General features: G+C 41.4%; 1 protein-coding gene and 1 non-coding gene across 2 annotated transcripts; both read right to left on the bottom strand.

The window, feature by feature from the left end:
- Window positions 1-226: 226 nt before the first annotated feature.
- trnas-cga lies at window positions 227-308 on the bottom strand. Its single transcript has one exon. It is a non-coding gene; the product is annotated as a tRNA-Ser (tRNA).
- A 1,397-nt stretch (window positions 309-1,705) lies between these two features.
- On the bottom strand, window positions 1,706-23,985 carry LOC116334062 (caveolae-associated protein 2-like). Its single transcript, XM_031757374.2, has 2 exons — window positions 23,055-23,985; window positions 1,706-5,818 (listed from the first exon to the last, which is right to left on the bottom strand). Exons 1-2 carry the CDS (start codon window positions 23,649-23,651, stop codon window positions 4,961-4,963), a joined length of 1,455 nt encoding a protein of 484 aa, XP_031613234.1. The 5' UTR covers window positions 23,652-23,985; the 3' UTR covers window positions 1,706-4,960.

The following is a 23,985-nucleotide window of genomic DNA, read 5'->3' as shown; positions in this document are numbered from 1 at the left end:
TTTACTAATCTCGGCTTATCGTTGTTTTTGTCTTCAAGGTGTCCCAGTTTAAACACAGGTTTCACTCAGAGTGTACTATTCGGTTTTTAGCACTAGGTAACGTGTGTGTCCCTTCAGAGACACACATTATATTAAATCAATAAACTGGGTCTAGTTTGACGAGTTTCGGAACGATTGAGTGTGAGCGTGCTTTATAAGAGGAAATTTGTGGCAATCAAAAGTTTAACGTCACGAACAGGATTCGAACCTGTGCGGGGAAACCCCATTGGATTTCGAGTCCAACGCCTTAACCTCTCGGCCACCGTGACTATACAATCAAGTCTCCTATATCCTTTTCCCTATAAACATAAGTACTGCCGACCGTTTATGTTACATATGTATTTGGCTGAATTGTGCAAACAAACAGCTACGTTTCCTACCGTGCTAATTACGACTGTGCAGCAAACCAGAAGAAGGATGGGGCGGTGGAAGTAGCACTCGGTGTTTGCGTGATTTCGGACATAGGAGGGAGACAAACACCGTCAAAACACCCCGGCTCGCCCACAGACGTCGGAGGAATAAAGCAAATTAGACGTTGTTTTTTGTGATGTACGCAAAAGAGCTGCTTAAAGTACAGTGATGCTAAATAAGTTTTTTTTCTTGCGGATTTTATAAACGTTGTATCAGACAATAATAAAAGTAAGGTTAGGACTGCTGTGGAAATTGCCAACAATAAACTTTGGAAGGAAAAGGGAATGCCGCTATCGATATCCTCTTTTTAACAGGAAGATTCCCTCACTTTATTTGTGGAAATCAAAATTGAAATCAAAAGGGTTTTTGTTGCGAATCAATCCTTGATTGGATTAAACTGTGTTAAAGGGATAATGTGATCTTATGTTACTGTGCAATTCCAATTAATGGAAATTTGTATTTCTACAGTATCTGATTACTAACCTTTCTACTCAGTGCTAGTCTATATAAAGTCAATGGTTAGTGCTAGGGATCAGGGGTTAAAGTTGGTCTAAGGAGCTGCTGAAACATTAAGCCACAACCAACCAGGAATTTGTTGTTTATATAGAATGAGAATGAATAATCTGATCTAATCTCTGTTTCATGAATCCAAACTGTGTAAATAAGGGTTGAGTAACCTTGCCACTCCTTTCAGATATGGGTGACACATAGCCCTACCTGTTCTAAAGTGTACTAGATTCCAGCCCTATGACAAAACTAAACAACCATACAGCCCTGTCAGTAACAAGCTTAACTAGCCTACATGTTTTCTACATTTTAGGTCAAAGATATTGAATTAAAGGACACTTTCTACTAGGACTTTACTAGCTTTGCAGGATTCACTTTTCACAATAATGCATATTCATCTTATACTAGGTCATATGGAGGCCCTTAATTCATTCTCTTGCTAAAAAGGGTAGCTTGCTTCTGAATAGCCATCTCCAGGTGGTTTGAAAAGCAACTTTAAGCCTGAGATGTCTATAAACGTTTAGGAATACTTGCTTTTAATGACCTCATACAGATCTAAGAGCAGGGATTACTTGTGCACACTGCATACTTCATCATTTACAACTATAATCGTATTTTATATGTGCATTCACACAAATTTGACAGAAAAACAAGGAAAAGAACAATAGATGCTCTAACTACCACTATGTAAGATATACACCATTGTCTTGTTTAACCTTAACATAGATTAAAAGAAAACAAACAACAATTTCAGTGTTATAAAATGTTTATTAATGTATACAATACTAAAGTCTGCAAAGGAAAGGTCAGCATGTTTACAAGATTGGTGAGGGGAGCACATTTAAGCCCTCAAGTGATGAGTAATCTTCTGCCATGAAGGAAACTTCTTTGGTTTAAGTGGTTATCTAAGTCAGACGGCTAAGAAGAAAAACAAAGATGATGTTAAACACAAGACCACTACCTGACAGTGCTCAAGGTGTGTAGCAAACCGCAGTCCTCATAACTCAGATTTAACAATGCAAAGAAAGAAAAGACTTTTGAACAAAGACACATTGTATACATTTATTTATTTTTTTAACATTAGCAGACCAGATATCACCAAGTAACACATTTGCATGAATAAGCATAAAGTACACATACATCTAGTGTTCAATCCATTTTCATCTTGGGTGATTTATACGAAAAAATTAAAATGAAAAACAAAGGTTAAAAACACTTAAGTTGTTCAAAAGAATACATATCCAATTGCTTTATGCATTTATTCTTAACAGATCTTATTCAATAAACTTGCAGAGTATTGCTGTAACACACAAATCACTTTTTTCCCCCAAATACTGTTATACCAAAATGTGCTGTGTTTGCAGAGACTTTTATTTGCCTTTGAATTTTAGTGAAAGATAAAATTCTTTACTTTTACTTCAACCTACCTACAAACCTTTTTAACAAAAAAAAAAAAAAAATGCTCTGAAATGCAAGCAAGCTACAGAGGCCATTTATAAAAACAGAGCCATGAATACCCTTAGATTACTGCTTAAACATAGTAACAACAATACATTAGTTAAACAGCATATTTAACAATTAACATATTTTATTTGTTTAGTTGTATTTCAACAGTGGATAGTACGTTTTCCCCCACGTGGTGTAAACATACAACACAGTCTATACATCTTTGCTGTTGTCAGTAAATTCTCTATTTAATCTGCTATCTGATGTATACGTAAGATTTTTTTATATTGCTGTTCATTTCCCATGTTAAATATTCCCATTGATTTCCCACAAATGAAGCTAAAACAATACATATGTTCCTGGAGAAAACATAGAGACTGAATAAAACTTTAAGGACTTCTTAAATTTTTCTATTTTTTTATTTTTAAATGTGGCACATTTATGAAGAGAGTCACCAGAATGATAATCTTAAGCTCAACTATTATTATAATTAGGAATGTGTCCACACGTTTAATAAAGTGATCTTTAATGTATAGTTTAGATTTCTTTTCTTTTTTTAAACTTAAATCAAGACTCTAAAGCATTATTACCCACTTCAATCAGAAACAGTGTAACACATCTGGTTCCCACAGTTTAAACACCATCCTACTAAGATGCACATACTGTTGCTCAAAGGCAACTTTAGCATCTTTTCCAACAGCTCAAGTCCTTTCCTAGACATCTCACCTCGCCCTCCACTACGAGCTCATGCCCAGGAGCCTCTGCTGGGGCATAACACCTGTGGCTCCACATACGCTCTTCCTCTCTCTGCACTCCCAATAAGGAGGCCAAGAGCATGAAAAATGGGCTGAGAAGGAGTCATCCGTCAAACCTAGGAATGCTGTCTTCTGCCTTTATCCACTTCTGTGACCTCTCTGGATCCACTGCACTTGGTTGGGCTTGCTAAATTATTTTTAGGAAGTCATGGCATTGGACAGCTTGGTAAAAGCTCCAAGGAAGAGCAACAAGAGAAGGGTCACTTTACAGGAACTTGAAGGAATGACTTTCAAACACAAAGTTGATGTTTGCGCCTCCTTTAAAATGTCTCATGAAGTTAATTTCTAAAAATTTTAAACTCCACGGATTTTCGGCATGGTTTACCATCACTCTTATATACAAAAGCATAGTAATCCAAGCCTACTGGGGAGCAGTTCCTTATACCAGCTGGTACATGGTAAAGACACTGCAGGTGAATGTCTGTGCAGCATCAAGGCAGACGGGCTTTAGTGATGAAACAGTGTTTACATTTTAAACATATGAATCCCAGTAAACATTTCACCATGCAAGTTAGGAATGCCTTCAAGACATACAATTTAGAATCACCCAAGTATCACATAATGACAAAAATCTCACAGATACATTTAATTTATGTACTGAAGGCAGTTATCGTGTAGCAGTGTACCTCACATAGAAAAATACAATCATTTCTCCAAAATAGACACTTAGTATCTCAGTATTAAAACAATGTCTTCTACATTTCAAGCAGCTTCCATACTGTAGTCATATGCTTTACTTGCATCAGCGTGACTGAACTCAAACTTAATTCAACCATAATAACCACAATTTCTTTTAAATATTTTAATTTTTTAAGGATGTTCTGAGGGTTTTAAAATGTATCTATTACATTTCATTTCTATGTGATGAAACAGCTAATTGTTAGAAGTCAAATGGCAGCGGTATGCAATTCAAATAGTGTTTCAGGTAGTCAATGTTTAAATTGTTAGGAATGACGGAAGTGGATCTCACTATGGGACTAAAATGTAATGTGCAAAACTGGAAGTGAAGGACAAGAGGCAAGACACAGCCGCCTGTTAGTCTAGATCAGGGTTTGGTCAGCATAGGCCTAAGATTTTCAGTGAACAAGCTCTAGTCCACTACTTAAAAAAAAAAAAAAAAAAAACCCACCCCAAGACCTTTTCACTAAAAAATGCTGAAACTTCCCATTCCAACTATTGCACAACCTGGCAACACACTGCCTCAACAGGCTGTGGGCAGAACCACGGTTGGCCAAGATTTACTATTTTTCACAAAAACACAAAGAACAAAAGAAGCTATCTGTCAGTGAGGAAGAGCGGGCCAGGAGCAGACAAACACAGCAGGAGGGAGATATTTGGTCCCGTGCCCAGGAGATGTGCACCTATTGAAGTGGTAGGCACCAGCTGAAGAGACTAAATTCTGCAACGTTGCCTTATTTGGACAACTTAACTACAGGGTTCATGAAGCAGTTGCACTAGAAGCTTCAATCTGAACTCTTCACAACAAGTACTGTCCGGTTTTGCTGACCACGTCAGGGTTTTTAGACTCTTCTGGTGATAATTAAAGGTAGTGTTGTGGGAAAGGTTCGGGGGTGGACTACCTCGAGAGGTTGGGAGGACGTTTCTAGTGTAAATAGGTGCTAAAGACGAGAACATGAGACAGTTTGCGGTGGAGGGATAATATGTGCCTGCTGTGTGCTCAGTAATCGGAGAAACGAAAGAATAAACTGGCAACTAGAGCTTATGATCAAAATTCAATCAGATTAAGAAACTTGCTCCACTGCAACTGCTGCTGCGGTAATCTGGGTATCTGCTGCCGTCTCAACAGGACTTTTCTGTTCCTCTTTTTTTTCTTCTTCTTCTTCTTCATCCTCTTCGTCATCCACACCAAGATCATCTTGCTCTGGAAGTGCCAGACCGGCAACATGATCACCATTAATCTCACTTGATGCTTTTCCATTGAACTCTGCCTTCAAGCTTTCTGGGCTGGAAGGGCTTAGCATCTCCTTCACAACCCCCACAACCCCCTCCTGGGTATGCACTTCTGCCCGGTTGAGCTCGGCATCCATGCTTCCCAAAGGAGGAATCTCTACGTGGGCTCCTCCTATGGGTTTGGGCACATCTTGTGAAAGAGACTCCCCGTCTCTGACCTTCTTGACGTTGAAGGTCATGGGAGACACCTTAAAAGAGGAGCTCTTGGCAGTTGGGCTCTTGGGGTGGTTAGGGGTGAGGCTCTTCTTGATCTTCTCACGTTTCTCTGGTGGCACGATCTTGGTAGTGATCTGGTTCATCTTTTTTTCGATGCTCTGGCGTGAGAAGGCCTTCTTGAGGCTGTCGACCTTTTTCAGGCTGGACCGTTTGAACCTGTCAGCCCTTCTCTCATACAATACGGAAGTGGCCCCTAAACCTTCATAATCCACACTATCGTGTTCCTCCTGTGTTGGAAGCTCATCGTCAGAGGACAGGTTAACACTCTGGAGGACCTCATCTTGGGTATGGATGCCATCAGTGGAGCCTGTAACAGATGGAGCAGGCCGGGTGGATTCTGCATCATACTGGCTTGGTTGTGGGGTCTTGAGGGAGTCCTTGACTGACACGGTGGTAGGGATCTCATTGTCTTCCTGGTGGCGAAACAGAAGGATAGAAAGAAGTTTATTAAGAGGGCAATCATTTTGATCAGTAAAAGAAAACTATGAACAAGGGCAAGTCTGATAAGGAATGCGCTAATGCTGTCTGGATTGGCTATGGCTGGGGTATATTTAAGTCTACTGATGATTGCTACCAGAGTCTACAGCCTGACAATTTAAGTACAGAAGATGTACTTCAAACTGCACTTTCAAACACACGTTACTGTATACTTTTTGGATAAGCGCAGTTGTTTCTGATTCATCGTAAACTGACGTCTGTGTTTAATATTCTCAGCCTGCTGAGGACTGAAGAAACGAGTCTCTGCATGCCTCCCAGATTTTCTCCTCAAGGTGCCTGAGGAATTCCACCTGTTTCTTTGCAGTAGTCAAACACTTCGTACTGTCTTTTACACCTCCGACCTCCCCATCCATAAACATACCGATAACCATAAACCCAGTAAAATAAGAAGCAATCATTTCCATATGCAGACATTCATTTTGTTCAACTCTCTCTTTTTCTATGAGCTCCCCCGCCTCCCTTTGACTTCGTCCCCACCCATCTGTGCACAAACATGCTATCACACACATACACAGCCAACGTTCTCCTCCACTGGGGATTTATGAGCCTCAGTGCCCACCCACCACTGCCCCTATCCTTTCACACCCAGGAGTGAGTGCAGAGTGAAGGTGAAGCTTCAGTGGTTGACATACCCCACTACACATTTGAAATGCTCATAAACAAACCCTCCCTGGAAGAGCCTAAATATTGCGACTGTATTCTCATCTTTGAGCTAATTCAATGTAGCACAGTGTGAAGTGTGAAACGCATTTTAATGCTGTACAGTCCATAACACATGATGTATGACCTGACTGACTAAATTAACTTCTATAATTTCTTAAAGTGGACCCATTATGCTTTTGAGTGCTTTTCTTTATTTTGTGATATCTATATGTACACACACAAACACACACACAAAAACACACCTACAATAGTGCATGATCACATTAAATAAGTAATTAAATCAGCATATGCACAAATAATCCCTCTGAGCCAAACCCTCAGGTTTCAGAGTGTTCTGAACATATTTTAAGACACTTTTTTTCTGTCCTGTCTGTATGATGTCAGAGTGGATATTCCTTATATGGTAATTTCAGCCTAATGAAGCCCCGCCCACATTCTGCTCAAAGGAAGCAATGGCGTGTACATTCAGTTGATTGATTTCTTTGAATATGTGAACTTTGTGGGGAATCTGTCACTGTAATTTGCGGTCACAGATTAACAGTGGAGGAATACATTTTTGAGATATTTAACATTTAAATATATCAGTTATAATAACCAGTAAAGATGCCATTAACCTTTATAGCTGACTAAAAGTAAAGGCGAAAAAACCTTACAATAAAGACCTTTCTTAATTTTGTCCATTTTGGTCATTTCTTTAAAAAAAAAAAAAAAGAGCCCGATGAGACCTTGACAAATCTTTTTTTATTGCAAATAGGGTGACTCAATAAAAAGACAAGACTGTCAGTCAAGTATTTGTGTTGCAATTCCTCTTCTGAGCTTCTTGAACTTTGCCCACTGCCAAATACCACTCATATTATCATAAAAAACTAAACCACTAGCTTTTTCTTTGCACCTTGCATGTAAGAAAAAGTCTTCATTCAAATATGACTACACTTCAAAGAATGCACGATAACTCTTGCGTATTATGAGAACTCTCAAAGCAACAGGATTGTTTTATGTTGTTGAATGCTACAACGCATCTTTCTTGTAGTGTCATTTGCACAAGGACTGGGCCAACCAAACTGGAACAGGGCCAACAACAAGGTCTTTGAAATGCCTAAAAAGTGCCCCATTCTGTACAATTCTGTAACCCTTTTGTTGATGCATAAACTGCAAAATGATAATAATTATAAAATGACTCATGATATAAATTAATTTTGCCTTAATTAAAAAGCCCAGTCAATTGCAACAATATAAATTACAGTGATTGCAGTGTTTGTATGCAGAAGATTTAACTCTTTATTTGCAAGAAAACTTCCTCACATTTTCAATATCATTTCTGACTTTGTCAGATCTTCTGCACAAACTCAACCAAATTGGGTGACATGAAATCTGAAATACCCCAAAACACAACATTTGCCACAGGCTCGTAATTTCCCAATGTTTAAAATGAATATGGCCCATTTCTAAACGTATTTATGTTCTCCTGTTATTTATTGCTTCCTTTGTGGGAAGGATAGTGAATTTTGAATTCTTTCAGCTGTTTATCTGTCATGCCATAGCAGATAAGCATCAATCTCTGTCATCGGTAGATGACAACTTCTTTAAAAATAGGCAGATAGCAGTCAACAATATAGCAATGTTCACCTGAACTGTACATTCGGAAAAATTAAGCCTCAGACTATGTTCTCCTGCCGTAGCTTTTCCGAGTACCCAAACTACAACTTACGTAGAGCTTTTGCGAAATGGTAAGTAATGCCCTCCTGTTTTTAACCACCTTGCAGACAGCTGATATCTCCGGCTTCATCTGAAACATGCAGCTCTGATTTGCAGTTGAGGTGTGCCAAGTCAATAAATCTGTCAGCATGTTATATAAAGCACAACACCCAGAAAACTTCAAGGAAAGGGACACATTTTTTAAGTGGAAGGAAAAAACAATGCATGTTTTATAGCTTCAGAATATAAAATGCAATATAGACAGAGCAAAGTTGATAAAGTTGATTCATTTCAGAAGTGCAAGCCAGTTACAGCTTCCAGAAATCATACGCCAATTTCTAAAGAAATTACACCTTATGAAATTTCTTTCTGGGATGTTTCTAAGAAATACAAAATATCAAATCATGATCTGAGAATGTAGAAAGTCTTTATTCACCACCAACCAGTGTTAGGTGTAACCCTTCACAAAACACTGTTATTCTACATAATAGTTATAGTTACTTTTTAAATACTAGTAATTATTTGCAAGTAAGGTGTCACTCTGAGGAAAATGACAAGCTTGATGCTGGTTATGTGGTGCAGAAAATGCTACAAATATCAACTTACTATGCAATGGGGTAAAGTCAGTAGACTCAGAGTTAAATATACAGTAGAGCAGATACCTGCTGGCTGTGTGACCAACCTGTGCAAGAAAAATACACTTGGGTGTTTACTTTTCATCATGCAACTCTAACCAGTTACTTATCTCAGTATGTAATGCTGTAATTTTAAAAATTACTTTTTAATAGAAGAATTCTTTCAATGCAACCCATAAAGTTTCTTTAAAAAACAATATCAGCCCAAAAGTGCCCTCAAAAACAAATGAGGGATGCCATCTACCCTAAAAATTGGGAATTGTGATGCACTCTGGATTTGGGGCTGAAATCCCCCCAAAAAAAGACAAAAGAGTGGCACCTTGGGGAACAGCTCTGGTTAGCCGCTGCCTCTCAATTGGTTTAACTGTAATCTCTCCCTTTCAGTTTTGTTCTCTGTGGCACTCCATTGTTGTGCGTGAATGGGCAGAATCTGAATGCCCTATTTTGTTGCTGGTCTGACACTGTAGGACCGCCACAGAAACATGTTCATGCAGACTCAAATCAGAAAAGCCAGAAGCTCTGTGGGTGACAGCTTTTCAAAAAATAAATAAATAAAAAATCAAACACATTAGAGATTACAGAGAAATACCAGAAAGCTCACTTCTAGGAAGATGATGGTGCTCCAGGCTTTGTGCTTATCTCCTCTGTTCTTGTGTGTACACTTCAGATTGAGTTGGGCAGTTTTAATCAGCATGATGTATGAGATTGCTTAAGGGTTAAGCACCCATCTAAAATCTGACCAGCTGTGATTAGAAAAAAATCAGAGCCAATATGGCCTCTCCTGACCCCCAGTGGAGCATTTCCTGGTAATAAACACTAATCTTCCCTGATTGTTCTGTGCAGTTAAGGTTTCTAAAGATTCAATCTTGACACCTCTGCACCAGTCTGGGCACGCCACAGACTTTGTGATTTGGCTCAAACATGTTTGGGGTAATCAGTGTGGGTGCTGAAGTGTGTGTGGGAGGCAAATTAAACACAGAGACTGAGTTCTGAGCACACCTGTGACTAAATCTACAAGAGTTTGTTCAGTAACACTGTTATTAACTGAGACATGCATTGCTCAAAATGTATGGAGATGACTTTAAATCCAAGAGATGTACATTGCGCTATATTTATGGGACTCTCTATAGAGAACAACAGGGCAACCAGTGCGATTGCACCCATTGGTTTTGTAGTCCACATGGGTTTTTTGTGGAGCCAGAAAACATATTCCAATCACACAGTACCAGGGCTCGCAAAATCGCTAGCCCGACGTCCCGGGGCAGCGATTTTTCCAGTCGGGCTACCAAAATCTACCTCAGCCCTGCCCGTCGGGCTATCATAGGAAGGAAAATATATGTCCATGCTTTTGCATTCTTTCGAAAATGTAGCTGAGTAATTATGTCATTGGCATCGATGAGCCACTGTCAATACGTGACATATTGAAATCGCGTTTGAATTTGTGCTTGTTTTTTGCTTTCACTTTCCGATCGCGCGAACGGTGTGTAGAGAGCGGCAGCACTGATTGGTGAGTGACGAGTAATTGCGCACCAATTCCTCTGACATCGTCTTATCACTCATTAGCTTACTATTCAAACGTGACAAGTGAAATCTCCCACAGCAAGCTTAAACATGTGAGAGGTTGATTGCGCAGAGAATCGCTGACCGTTATGTGTGTGGCGTGTAAAAGCAGCAGGATTTACGCCCGGTATTTTAGTGCTGCTGAGCCAAATAAGACAGGTCAGGGTGAAGAAGGACAGCCAAATAAAAGCCTACCACAAAGCGGAAAAGTTATGACAAATCAGACTATGAGGCAAGAAGAAAGCTCAGCTTTTTTGGTTTCATGGACAAAAGAATTTATGTGGCTGGAATATGACGAGCTAAATAACATGATGTTCTGCCGGGTGTGTCGTGAGTTTCATTTCATTTGAGTCGACAAGCGCCTTTGTAACTGGGACCAGTAATTTTAAGAAAGACCCCATCAGAACCCATGAGAAACGCAAGAAATGCATTATTGCCCAGTCTGCAGTATCTTTCCCAGAACAAACAGCAATTGCAAAAACATACTAAAATAAACCAAGCACAAGGAGAAGTCCTGAAAATCTTTCAAAAGCGCACTATGTTGCAAAGAGTGAACTACCATTGTCAAAATTTAGCAGTCTTTGCAAACTTCAAAAAGCAAATGGCCTCGATCTTGGTTCCACTCACCTCTTACCCTTGACTTCAGTGGAAATTTCAGATTCAGGATCTGACACAGACTGATTCATGTTCTACACAGTTCTTACAAGTTCATAGAAATTTCTGTTCAATTAGAAACAAGTATTTGAGTTGATGATTGTAATTTTTATACAGTTGTTGTGATTTGTATTTGAACAATTTTCTGATTAATTTTTGTTTCCGTTACAATATTATACTTTAATGTATAATATTGTAAAGGAAACAAAACATTAAAAAATTGCTCTCTTTTTTATTCGGGCTACTTAAATTTATTTTGGGCTACCAAAAACTGAAGAGTGCCTGCCCGAAGGGCTACCAGAGATTTTGAAATTTTGCAAGCCTTGAGTACCATGCTTTCAGTTACTACTGGTAAGCTTGGTTATTAGTGTCAGTTAGTGCCACGTAACATACTAATAAAAGTCAAGAAATCTAAAGTCAGATAATTAAAAGTGTTCCAAAAGGGCACCAATAGCAAAGCAGGGTGTGAGGGATAAGGGATAAATTCAGTCCACTAGTTGTCTAACAGACAACTAGTGGCTACAACTGCCTGTTGTTGGCAAACCTGTCAAACCGAGTACACATGCCCCTAATCTAAAACAACTAAAGTTGTTATGAAGGGGTAAACTACCTATGGAGGACAATCCAGTTGTTGGTGCCAGGCCGTAAACATGCTTGTAGTGCTTCTAATCTAATAATTTTAACCTGGGATTTGTGGGACAATTTGTCTTACATAAGGGTGAAGTAGCTTTTAAAGAAAGAATCTTTTTATCACTTCATGAATCAGAAACTACCGTCTACATGTTAGGCCCTACATGTTATATAGAAAACACTCTGAATATAGATGGGAACAAAAGCAGAAAGTTGGGTGGATTTACACTCACTAGCCACTTCTTCACTTGCACTGCTAGGGCTGGGTTGGACCTCCTTTTAAAACCGCCTCAAATCTTTTTGGCACAGATTCAACAAGGTGCTGAAACATTCCTCAGAGATTCCTCAAGTCAGCAACAGCCTGTGGCATTTAGATGATCAGTTTGTACTAAGAGGCCTGACCTTACCATCTGAATGTCGCAGCAGAAAACAAGACTAATCAGACCAGGCAATGTTTTTACAATCTTCTGTTGTCCAGTTTTGGTGAGTTCGTGCAAACTGTAGCCTCAGTTTCCTGTTCTTTGCTGAGAGGAATGGCATCTAGTGTGGTTTTCTGTCGTTGTAGCCCATCTGCTTCAAGATTTGACGTGTTGAGCGTTTAGAGATGCTCCTCTGCATACCTTGGTTGTAGTGAATGGTTGTTTTGAGTTACTGCTGCCTTCCTATCAGCTCAAAGCAGCTTGGACATTCTCTTCTTAAGTCTGACATCGACGAAGCATTTTGCTCAGAGAAATTTTTGTCTTTTTGGACCAGTCTCCAGAAATTCTGCAGATGGGTGTATGAGAAAATCCCAGCAAATCAGCAGTTTCTGAAATACTCAGACCAACCTATCTGGTACCAATAACTATGACTCGTTTAAAGTCATTAAAATCACCTCTCTTTCCCCATTCTGTTCAGTTTGAATTTCATCAGGTCATCTTGACCATGTCTACAGTAGCCGAGTTGCTGCCATGTGACTGGCTTATTAGACACCAGCATTCAAATACAGATGAATGGATGTACCTAATGAAGTACCTCGTAAGAGCTACTGGAGATGAAATTTGAGATATAACTTTGGTGTGTTTGGCTGCCCAAGTATATTAAAATAGTGTGATATTAGCTTGCCCTCAGGTTAGCCCCCAACAGTGTTAGCGAGCAAGCAACAAACAAAATTTCCCTAAATACCATTTGACCCATGAGTGTCCTGTGTGTGTGGACCTTGCATTCTGGCACTAGGCTCTTGGGAACCCTCTTAATTAATGCACCATCTAAGCGATCGCTCATTAGCCCCCGAGAATGCGATACAGCATGTGTGTTTGAGTGTTTGTGTGCAGCCATGTAGGATGCCGAGCATTATAATTAAAATATATTTGGAAGCAACCACAAAACAAAGTTAATTTAGTGTGACAGGCAGTTTACTGTACATTACAGGGCACACACTTCAAAGAAATTTTGTACTAATAATTATATAGTGTAGTTCAAGAGCCCATGTACCTGTTGCATGTAGGCCTGTCAAGATAATTATTTCACTGACTGAATATATGCACATCAGCACATCATTTTTTCTTAGTATTGTTAACCATACATTTGTTTATGTCAAATTACGAGCAGCCTTTTAGCCTACATGATGCCACAATGCACTACAGGATTTTCACCACCCTTCTACGACTTGGGGCCGCACCTACGCAGGATGAACAGGAAAAGAATATGCCGAGACACGTTTTTCTCTCATACCTTCCCGTACTGCTTATGTTTTTTCCCTCCTTCCTTTCAGTCTTGTTTTCAGACAGCTCCTCCGCAGACATGAACACCACAGACCATAGTAATCCAACCCGCGATCCATCACAGTTCACGGAATATTGCCTATAAAACAACAACTGTGACCTTGACCTTGGGCACAGTTTGGATGACCTATTAGGTGATTGCTGTGTACAAGTGTAGAAAGAATAGATATTCTTGTGAACTGTGGACAGATTACTAGATACTTTGCTATGACATGAGCTCATTGGTATTTTGGCTAGATGAGCTAAAGACAGAATTATCCATTATGTCACCCACTGGTTTATTGACTCTGGATTTACAGAGTTACACTATTATTAGTGCAGTCTAGACTAAAAACTAGTAGTAGATTAAGAATAAAATTCTGCACATCAGTCAACAAAACTGAAGCAGAGACTCCCTGCATCGGTGGTCCAAGTAGGTTGATTACATTAAAATATGTCAAAAGGCACCAATAGCACAAACAGGGTTAAATGCAAAGGGGTTAGTAAGGTAAGCATGTCGACTCCCTATTGAAGTCAACCTCAAGTCCTAGAGGAGCTGAAGAGACATCAAAGTAGGTGAAGTGAAGATAACACAGAACCTAAAGCTCATGTTTCTTCCCCTCCCTCTGTCAGCTGCCTATTTCTACTCAGGAAGTTGAAAAGATTAGGTTCAACAGAGCCCTCCACATCTCTGCTGTGGCAACATTTTGCATTAGAGCCAAACAAAAGAAGAAACATCATTTTGATTTTGTCTTTGTTACCTCTATCAAGGCAGCTAGGGTTTAACTGCCCAGTCAAAGGCAGGACTCAATACATTTTGGTATCAAGGAGTGGATTAGAAGGAGTTTTTCTTAATTCAACTCTTAATTCACCACCAGAGGCAACTGAACAGGCATCCACAGAGGCCCTTTCTATACAATGTTTGACAATTCACTGCTCTTTGAAAGGGTGTACTTAATGAATGAATGAATGAATGAATTAATTAATGTCACCCATGCTACCATTATATCAATCTCATGCTGATCAAACGATACAGTTATTCCTGGGACATGTTTTTTAACAAAAGTAGCAATGGTGACAGGACAAGTTGGAGGGTAGAGTGACTATCTAATTGCATGTCATGCGACATGTTGCTAAGCCTCAAGAGTCACTTGCTGTACTCAGATAAAGAGATCAGGGTGGGGAAAGGCAGAGTTGCAACTGAGTGAAAGAAGTCAAATGGGCTCGGATTACTGGATGAGTGACTTCATGTTTACATCGCATGCACCATGACATCCTATACTGTTTCTTTTGTATCTCTTCTCTTCTCTTAGTTTACATATGCGTGCACATGAATACAAACATCCGTGCACATTTTCAGAAAGCACAGGATGGACCTCAGAGGACAAATCCCGTCTTTGGCGATTCTCTGACCGAGCACCGCCGTGAGGCCGTCCCCTGGGCTTTCACGACATTCACATGAACCTCAACTGGAGTTTCTGTTTAGAACTTATTGGCAAACTTCAGCATTAATATCTCACGGAAAGAAAATAATCAGGATGCCAAAGCACACAGCAATTAAATGTGTGTTTTCCTGGCTCTTCAGCTGAGCGGGGGTTCAACCAGGTGAGGTTGGAGCAGGTGTACTGGTGTAGTTAGTCAGGTGGCCTCCTGGGGACAGCAGCAATGAGAGGGTACAGCATCACCACCACACACACAGAAATCACTGTTACTCTTGTAATTTTAGAATGAGGAAATCTGGAAGTTTATTTTAAAAAGAATAAACAGAAGAGAGAGTGGAATGACTCCGTGCTGCTTGCACAGAATGGACAGCTCCAGATACAGGCAGAGTTTTTTTACCCCCATTTTTTTGGACAGTCAAAACAAAAGGTCAAAGACAAAGTTTCTAAAGATTTCCATCTTCCCACTGTTACCCATTTTCTAAATTTGCCTATCCTCACCATCTGTACAATACCACTGTCCATTACACCACAGCCACGCTCATCTATTCCCAGAACAATAGCAGTGTCAAGTCCACCTGGAACTCACGTGATTGCGCACATTTGCATTCACGTTCACCCCTACCCAGCTTTTTCCAAAACCTCACATCCTGTCTACCCTCCAACCCAGTGTGAATGAAGAGCCATCTGTGGACACAGGAAGGAAGGAAATGAAGAAAAGGAAATGGAATTCTACTATTCTGACTGTAATTTTACCAAGAGACCTGATAAAAATACCACTGTGCTCTACACATTCACTTCTGAATGTAGAAACAAGCACTGTATTGTAGCCCGTCATTCCAAATATGTATCAATTATGACAAACATGATCATAAAAAAAGAAAAAGAAAAATCTCATCAACGACTTTGCTCCAATTTTGAATCCTGCCCCTTGGCATAATACCCACAGAGCTTTGCAAACAACTCGGGGCATTCTTTTGCATTTGCACCCCTCCCATATCTGCCTCACCAAAAGAAAACACAGCATGTTTACTGGGCCTGTGAGCTTGTGTAATCGCACAATACAATAACCAATTGAGCCACGATGTCATGCTTACGTGCTGGCAGAATGGAAGCTGTGGCAGTCTAGAGAAGCTGCCATTATTGCCGTTGACATAAATAATGTTAGGGAATGTTGAGGAAACCTGTTGACACAACCCAGTATTTACAGGACAACCGTCGGTGCACTTTGGCTGCTGATGCGTTTCATATTCTGTCACATAAGCTCTCCGGTCCTAATTAATTCACCTATGGCCTTGTATCCATTATACAAACCCATTTATTGACTGGATCTCTGGAGCCTTGTCGCTTATTTTACTTCCTCTACATCAACCAGATCCCAAAGTTTAGCACAATCTATCCAACAGTGCTAAATAATGTCTTCACTAGTTTGCACTCTTATGTTAATCTCCCTTTGCTTTTTTGTTCGAATCTCCCAAGATCCTTCTTCACACAAAGCTCTAGTCTCATTGTGTGCGTGTGTATCAAAACCATTGTTTGATAAGGGCTCTGGGAGCATTTTTGATAAGGCTCTCTATATTTGTCACAATGTTTACTCCATACAGAGGTTAAAGGGCATATGTGTCCACAGTACAGATAGGAATGCCAACATGTCAAATTTTCACGTTCCGTTTAAGAGCAGAGGAATGAGAACAAAATAGTTATTGTTGCCTCTCTTCCGGACATGAATGTAGAGGCCTAAAAGAAGGGATTAGACAGATCACAAAAGTCAGAAACGGCAAACGACTCTTTACCCCTCGAAAGCCTACTAGGAATAACGCTACAAGCGTTTTTCTGAACTTAATTATCGGATTTGCAATGGAAGTAAGTGAGGGTGGTCTCTGCCTTTAAAGCTACTCTTGGAAAAAAAACAAAAAACAAATCTACAGTAATGGTCATCACACACACGTTTTTGCTGACATATACTGACATGTCAAAACCTGTCAAAAAGGTAGCATTACCCTTAGTCTGTACTTAGCTCAATTTGTGGGCAGGGCAATTTGTGGGGCTTTACACACATTGTGAAACAGAGAGCAGAGGACACAAGTGTCAACTTTGGCAGCCATATGAATGAAATAAGTGCACATTAGATTGTTAACAAACCAAAATGTTCTGCTTCTTTTGTATTTAGTTTTTTTCCCTCCCTTTTAATTTGGTTGTGTAGAAGAGCTTCAGTGTTTCCATGTTTTACACTGATCAGCAGCTGCTGAGAAACTTTTGCTACACTAGCAGTGAGATTATAAGGCAGTTTAAACTCCAGTAACTTCCTCCTCACTTCAGTGGTCTCTCCTTTGCTCTACATGGACATGATAGAAGGTGATGGGCATCTTGTAACGGAGCATATCATGAAACTGGCATATACACACTGAAACCAAGAGCACAAAAACTAGTGAAACTGTACACGGCAGCACAGAAATTCAAGAAGCGCACACAATCCACTTTTTTTTTTGCCTTCAGTTTCCTGGAGGGATGCCCAACTGGGAGGATGGGGCACCCTTCTAAATCCACGGCGGTGGAAACACTGAGCTTCATTACCTTATTAATAATCTGAGATATCATGGAAAACATGCTCCCGGCGCTTCCCAAACAAAGACGTGCATTGCATCATGCAATACGGTGGGAGACTACATACCTTTGTATGTCTGCAAGTATGACTTTACTGCAAAAATATCATAAATTAAACAGTGAGACTAGATTATCAGTCATACAGTATCAGTCAGTTGCGGATACCCATCCAGGCTCTAATGTTACCACCTCTTTTCTGCGTTATTATTAAAGCTGTTACAGATGGTATTTTACTCAAACATTCTGCGGTTGCAAACTTGCCTTTGCCTCAGAGGCTGAAACAGTTGAGCCGACTCGTCAAACCTGAATGTTACATCAGGAATAAAAGCGAGCACTTAAGGTAATAGATCCCCATTCTGATGCACGGGGTTTGTTCATTTACAAAACTTCTGTATAATCTCCACACTCATTCTTATACTATCATTAACTGACAATTGCAGGCCACGTATTCACTTTGCCTATTTTTCCCCACTGCTTATCATTTTTCACTCTATATTTATCTCTTACTTGCAGTTCTGCCATTTTTATTTTTTGCTGTCGGGAAAAAGCCAGAGGATTATCTGAGGAATGAACCCCAAAGGAAAAGAAAGAATGATAACAAAGCGAGAACCCATGCTGTAAACATACTTCATTATTCAACTAGAAAGCACGCCTTAAAGGCTGCACACCCAGTGACTATTATCACTGAGACCAGTTTTACTCTTTTGAGTCTTGCTTCAAACAGCACTTTCTAAAAATATTCCTAAGAGAAAAAAATCTCACTGTAGAGAACACAAGTTATACTGGTGGTCATTTCTGAAAACCAAGACCAAAACTGGTTGAGGACTGAGCCAAACAATGGATGCAACACATCCAACAGCTATTTAAGCCCCATTCTTCAACCACGTACGATTCAGAATAAAACATTAACGCAGGTTTGCAAATGGTTAACATTAGGCCTCAGTCACAAAGGCCTACAGATGTGCTGATGATCATCTGGCAACCACCTGTTCCTAGAGAATGCGAGTGGTTGCTGGTAGTTACTAGCATGAAATTGGTTGCAAAGAGGTGTATGGTGCTGCATTGGTGGGTTGCTAGCAGAGTGGTGTGGTGGTCAGTAGTTTGCATGGAAGAATCTTATTTATCTGCAAACACTCAAACTACTTGGTAAGAGGCACTAAAACTGAAATGTGAAAAAGCGACATTTGTCTTCAAAGTAAAAGTTGCACGTCGGTTGCAGCACAAGGTCAGCACATTCTTTCTGACCACTCGCCAACCGATCAGAGAATACACTTGTCCCCGGGGTGTGACGGGGGTCTACAGGGCTACCTGACTGAGGCCTTAATAAAACTAAAAGGACAAAATATGACAACACTTTGATGTTCCGAGATGTGAACTCATCTTGTGACTGAACGTTTGCGGTTCCATCTTCAATCTGACAAAAAGTTCTGAACTTACACTATTAGTTGCTAAGAAAGACAAACATTACTCCAACCTCCTTTCCCTGCACTGCTGATGATTTTCTCTTTAAAGTAACGTAACTAGTTACTCTCTTTAACTACACCTTTGCTGTACTCAAAATCTGCGACATGTATGCCCAGCAGGCCTGAATACACTGAAACAGCTAGCACTACTTTCAGCCATAAAGTGGTGAAATCGACCACGTCAAAGAGGGAGACATACAACAAACCTTGACTGTAGCCTGCAGACAGCTTCCTGCTCCAACCTGTAAAAATACTGTGAACATACATAATATGTACTCCAGTTGCATTCAAATATCTAATTACTCTTGTTAGAGAACAGATTTTATAAGGAAAGCTAATAACAGAGCCACCCTGAGTTTAGCTTGCAGGTTTTTTCTTGTCTGTTGCGTCACAGTTCACATGAATATACAATTTGGGACTTGAATAAGAGTTCAAAGTTGTACACTACAACTACTACTATTTTGATTTTTTTTTTCCAACCCTGCTCATTCATCTTCTTTGAACTACCAATACAGTTACAGTACAGGGCTTGGAACATTACCAGTTTTTCCTCCCTTTTAGAGAATAACAAAGCAAAAGAAAACAAAAGAAAACAACCTTTTCTTCCTGCTGCTGAAAGCTGAGATTAAGTCACAACCTTTGGTAAAGTGTCGCTGTATAAAGGCTCCAAATCAACCGGTATCAAAGCAAACAAAATGAAAATGACTAACGCTAAACCAATCAATCAAATGGTAAAAGGTGGGAAAGAGTTTTCTAGGCGACGCGAAAAGAGTGAATATAACTACATGAACTTTTTGTTCAGTTGACAGCAACAAAACACAGTAAGTGTGTTTATTCTGGCCTGAAAGCCTGTTTCTCTTTCCTCGCAGAGCGATATGAAGGTTCTTTGATAGGCCATGCGAGTGTGACGGTGTGTGAGAGACGGGGCTTCTGTTGCTCCCACTGGCTCTCTGCGATTAGTGATCCTGCAAACCCAGACAATCGCCAAACATCCCCTTTCCCATCCCTTCGAGGAAAGAAGCACAGCTGTACTCTCGCTGCTAAATATACAGCAAAGCTCTGCACACATGCAAAGTGACAGAACAAATAAAACCCTCACGCCGCTCAAATTCAATTTGCCACAGAGGTTGACGTGTTTGTTGCGAGGCTATTCCACAGTGAAATACGCACAGATGGGAGCGTTATGATCTACTTAGAAATAAATGACTTTTCTGTCGCAGCAAATTAAATTCCAAATACAGCGCGTTTCATGTAGCGTGCCACAGAGATGCAAATTCAGATAAGTTATAAGATCTCCAAGACCCCTCAGGTAATGAGCCTTTGAAGCGCGCCTATGTGACGAATAATAGGAAAAGAAAATATCTGCGATCCAACGTTTTACCTCTCCAAAGAGAAATTACCAAAACAGTCTTGACACTGTACACAGCGGAATCTCTGATGACTTGGAACTCTTTTTGTTTTGCGTGTGTGCACGTGCGTGCGCACACAACAGCAAAAGGCCTGGAGATGGGAGGGCCGTACGGAGACAGGAAAAGCACTGATGCACAAAACAAACAAACAAAGCCCAAGCAGCAGTAATTAAGACCTCATTAGTCCTCGTTATGCGCAGGAATGCAGCAGAGCGGCAGAAATCGCTGTCATTTCTGACCGACCGCGGCCAAAGCTCGTATGGGATCCCTGCTCCGTGGAACGGAGGGCATTTAACCAGCAGCCCTCTGTGTTTCCGCCTCATCTAGCACGTACAGGGTTTTGGATCAATTCTGCAGAGCAGGGAGGTGAATAGAAGAAAGTTTGGCTCTAGTGTGGGCGGCAAAATATCAAAGAGCAGCGTGAGACGTGTGGCATGTGCTTTAGCGAAGTTTCAGGGAACCAGGACAGGTGGTTTGACCAGAGAGAGAGAGAAGAAAAAAAAAACAAACCTGGATTTGGTTTAAAAGACAAAAACCGGGAGCAAAAGAGAGAGCAGATAAAAAGATATCAGACAAAAAACAGAGTAGAGCACTAGATGGAGAAAATGTGGACCATACTGATACCAAATAAGAGAGATTAGGAGAGGTGTAAAGCGATGGAAGAGTCAAAACAGGTGAAGGAACAAGGGCTGGATTTAAGTTCTTTAACTACCCACTCCCCTGAGGGCACTCTGAGTGTCATTTACAAGCTCTGGAGCTGTATACACCTGACCCAACATATCAGCGTAACATCCACTGGGCAAGTTGCAAGAATGCACATGTTTTGCACACACACCCTTAAGGTCATTCCTAGTCTTTCTACACCCATCTGCAAACACTCCACTCTTAGCCTGACTTGAAATTGGGGGGAAAATGAAGGAACATTTTAAGCAGGAACCAAAATAACAACAGAAACTCTACTCATGCTCATTCATATGCTGCTTAGGTGAGAGAAACTCGAGCACATGCAATTTGACGGTACATCGAAAGCCAGCAGCACTGTCCACTCTCATTATCTCCAAAGCAACAAGTCACTCCCTTCTAGCACATACATACTAAACGATCTTGGCACCTGCTGCATTTGAACAACAGAGCCTCAGTACCTGGGAAACCAGATAACAACAGTGGTTAAAAGCTTGCCGAGGCTCTGGCTGTGTCAACAGTGCCCCCTCCCACCACCCCCCTTTTCACTACCTGGGCACAAACTAGTACACACATGCTCACAGGTACCCACACACACACGTGAAAAACCATGCACGAAGACTCCCACAGCCACGCAGCAATCATCAGTCGGTGCAACAATGCAGGCGATGGTCTCATTTTACCTGCTATGTAAAGAAAGCTATTTCAGCTCTTTTAATGTTTCTTGATAAGTGAGGGACGGTTTAGGTGAGGAAACCATTAGTCATGGTTTCCACTTGAAACCATCTCCTGAAATTACAGAAAGTGGAGAACTTTTTCCCCCTGCCCGAGTACAGGTGTGATATGGCAGTGAAAGTGGGAAATCCATCCAAAGAAACCAGCTGTCTCCCTGAATTATGACTGTGGGGTGTAAACAGATCCAGTTAAAGTCAGAGTCTGAGCCCTCCTCTATTATCCTGTGCAGCTCCATTCCCAGACACACCCTTCTCCTCACAAATAGGACTCAAATGTACTCGCAAGGACCTCAACTCATAAATAATCTGGTTATATTTTGCGTTGGTTTTTTGCTCAGACTTATTCTAATATGCACACGTGTTTGTTTAAAAGCCTGCTCCGCAAGTTTTGGAGAGCTGAAAATGAAAATGTCGCAAATCACTTACCACTCGTCACGTGTCAGTGCCAACCAGGCACATGGCGAGTGTGCACACAACCAAACACACCCAAAACTGCAGTCAAATGTAAATGCAAATAAAGCCAACACACACAAGTTCACTCATCTACATTAAAGCAGTAGTCCAACCATTCAACACTGAGTTTTAAACAGTTTGAAAGGTTATTGGAGTTACACTGAAGATGTTCTAATTTTTCCCTCCGTTTTCCTTCTAGGAGCAGGTCTCACCACTTTGCCGCCATCTTGAAATTCATCCAGGCACTTGTTTGGGCAGTTATTTTGGAATATTACCAGGTCATAAAAATGGCATGCATAGGAACCACAAATCTGTCAAATCTGATAAAAAATGCTTAGAAATCTACCGACTTTACCCCAAAATAAGGTTATAAAAAGGATTTTTTCCCCCCTTCTTTTGACATTTTCCTTCCAAAACCATCTTTGTTGTTGCTGAATTCATGAGGCTTTTTAGAGCTACGTCTGATCATTTCTCTGCTTGTAACACCACATTTTGGTCTGCTTCAAATACTGTGTTTTAAACCCAGGTGACGGCACCGTGCTGACGTCACTATAACGCCACCAGGGTTACATTTTCACAGTGTGCAGCATTCCAGCTCATGCAACTAAATTAACTGTCTGTCTGCGTTTACAGACTTGGACTTAAAGTTTGTGAATAAAACGAGCTTCATATAAAACCTCGGCGGACTGCACCTTTAAAATTAGCACAAAGGGGCGTTTATTCTGGCTGGAATGCCGTCTGCGCGTCTTGGACACAACGGCTGTTAGTGTTTCTTTGTGCTTCCCTCACCTGGAAGATGAGCACTTTGAAGTGGTTCCTCTTCAGCAGGTGGCTGTGGTTGTTCTCCAGCTTCTTCACCTGCACCGCCTGCTTGTCCAGGCGCACCCTCACTTCCTTCAAGTGCCCGCTGGTTTTGCGAGAGCGCTCCAGCAGCTTGTCCACGTTTAAGGCGGTGGTGAAGTGGTTCTTGGTCAAGCGGGTCACGTCGCCCTGCACGCTCTGTACCGCGTTCTCCAGGTCGGCCTGCCGCTGCTCCATCCGCTGCTGGTTGTCCTGCACCGCCTCCATCATGTTTACAAGCTTGTCCAGCAGCGCCACCACCGTTATGGCGCTCACCTGTCCGCGGTCCACCGGGCTCCCCTGGGCGACCGCGCCCGGGCTGGTTGGCACTTTAAAGCCGAACCTGGAGAGGGTACCGGTGGGGGTCGGGGTCGGGGAGGACGAGGCGGGCGGGGAGGACGCTGGGCAGAAGCTCGGGATGAGGAGCTCCGGGTTCTCGGACTGCTGGCTGCTCTCGGGCTGGGGGCTGCTCTCGGGCTGCGGGATGGTGTGGGTACTGCCAGAGGCGCTGCTGCTGGGCTCGGCGTGGGGCGCTTCTTCTTCCATGGCTCACGGGTGGTCGTGGGTCCTGCAGTGACTGCGTGTCTGAGAGGCACACGGGAAAGTTCAGCAGGTCTGCAGACTTTCAGATGCTGCTGCTGCCACTTGTTGCAACTGGAAACTGGAGAGAGGTGTAAACTAATTCCTGCACTTCTCTCGGCCTCCACGCCCCTTTGCCTCTTTCTCTCTGCACCCCACACACGCACAAACACGCCGTGAACTTTCAAAACACCTCCCCTGCAGGGAATGAGGGAGGGGCCAGGCTGCTATGGTAACCGTGAGGGCCTAGCCCAGTTGACAATATAGAGGTAGAGCTGCAGTGTGTCTGTGTGGTGTTTTC

Source organism: Oreochromis aureus, linkage group 16 (assembly GCF_013358895.1).
Source record: "Oreochromis aureus strain Israel breed Guangdong linkage group 16, ZZ_aureus, whole genome shotgun sequence".
NCBI classification, from domain to species: Eukaryota; Metazoa; Chordata; class Actinopteri; order Cichliformes; family Cichlidae; genus Oreochromis; species Oreochromis aureus.
Note: the sequence above shows the minus strand (reverse complement) of the source record. Positions and strands in the feature narration are given on the sequence as shown.

Bases quoted from the DNA above. Each gene is read 5' to 3' on its own strand.
- LOC116334062 (XM_031757374.2), bottom strand. From the start codon at position 23,651: ATGGAAGAAGAAGCGCCCCACGCCGAGCCCAGCAGCAGCGCCTCTGGC. The intron at 5,819-23,054 runs GTGAGGGAAGCA...TTTCGCCACCAG, and splicing joins TCAAAGTGCTCATCTTCCAG to GAAGACAATGAGATCCCTAC.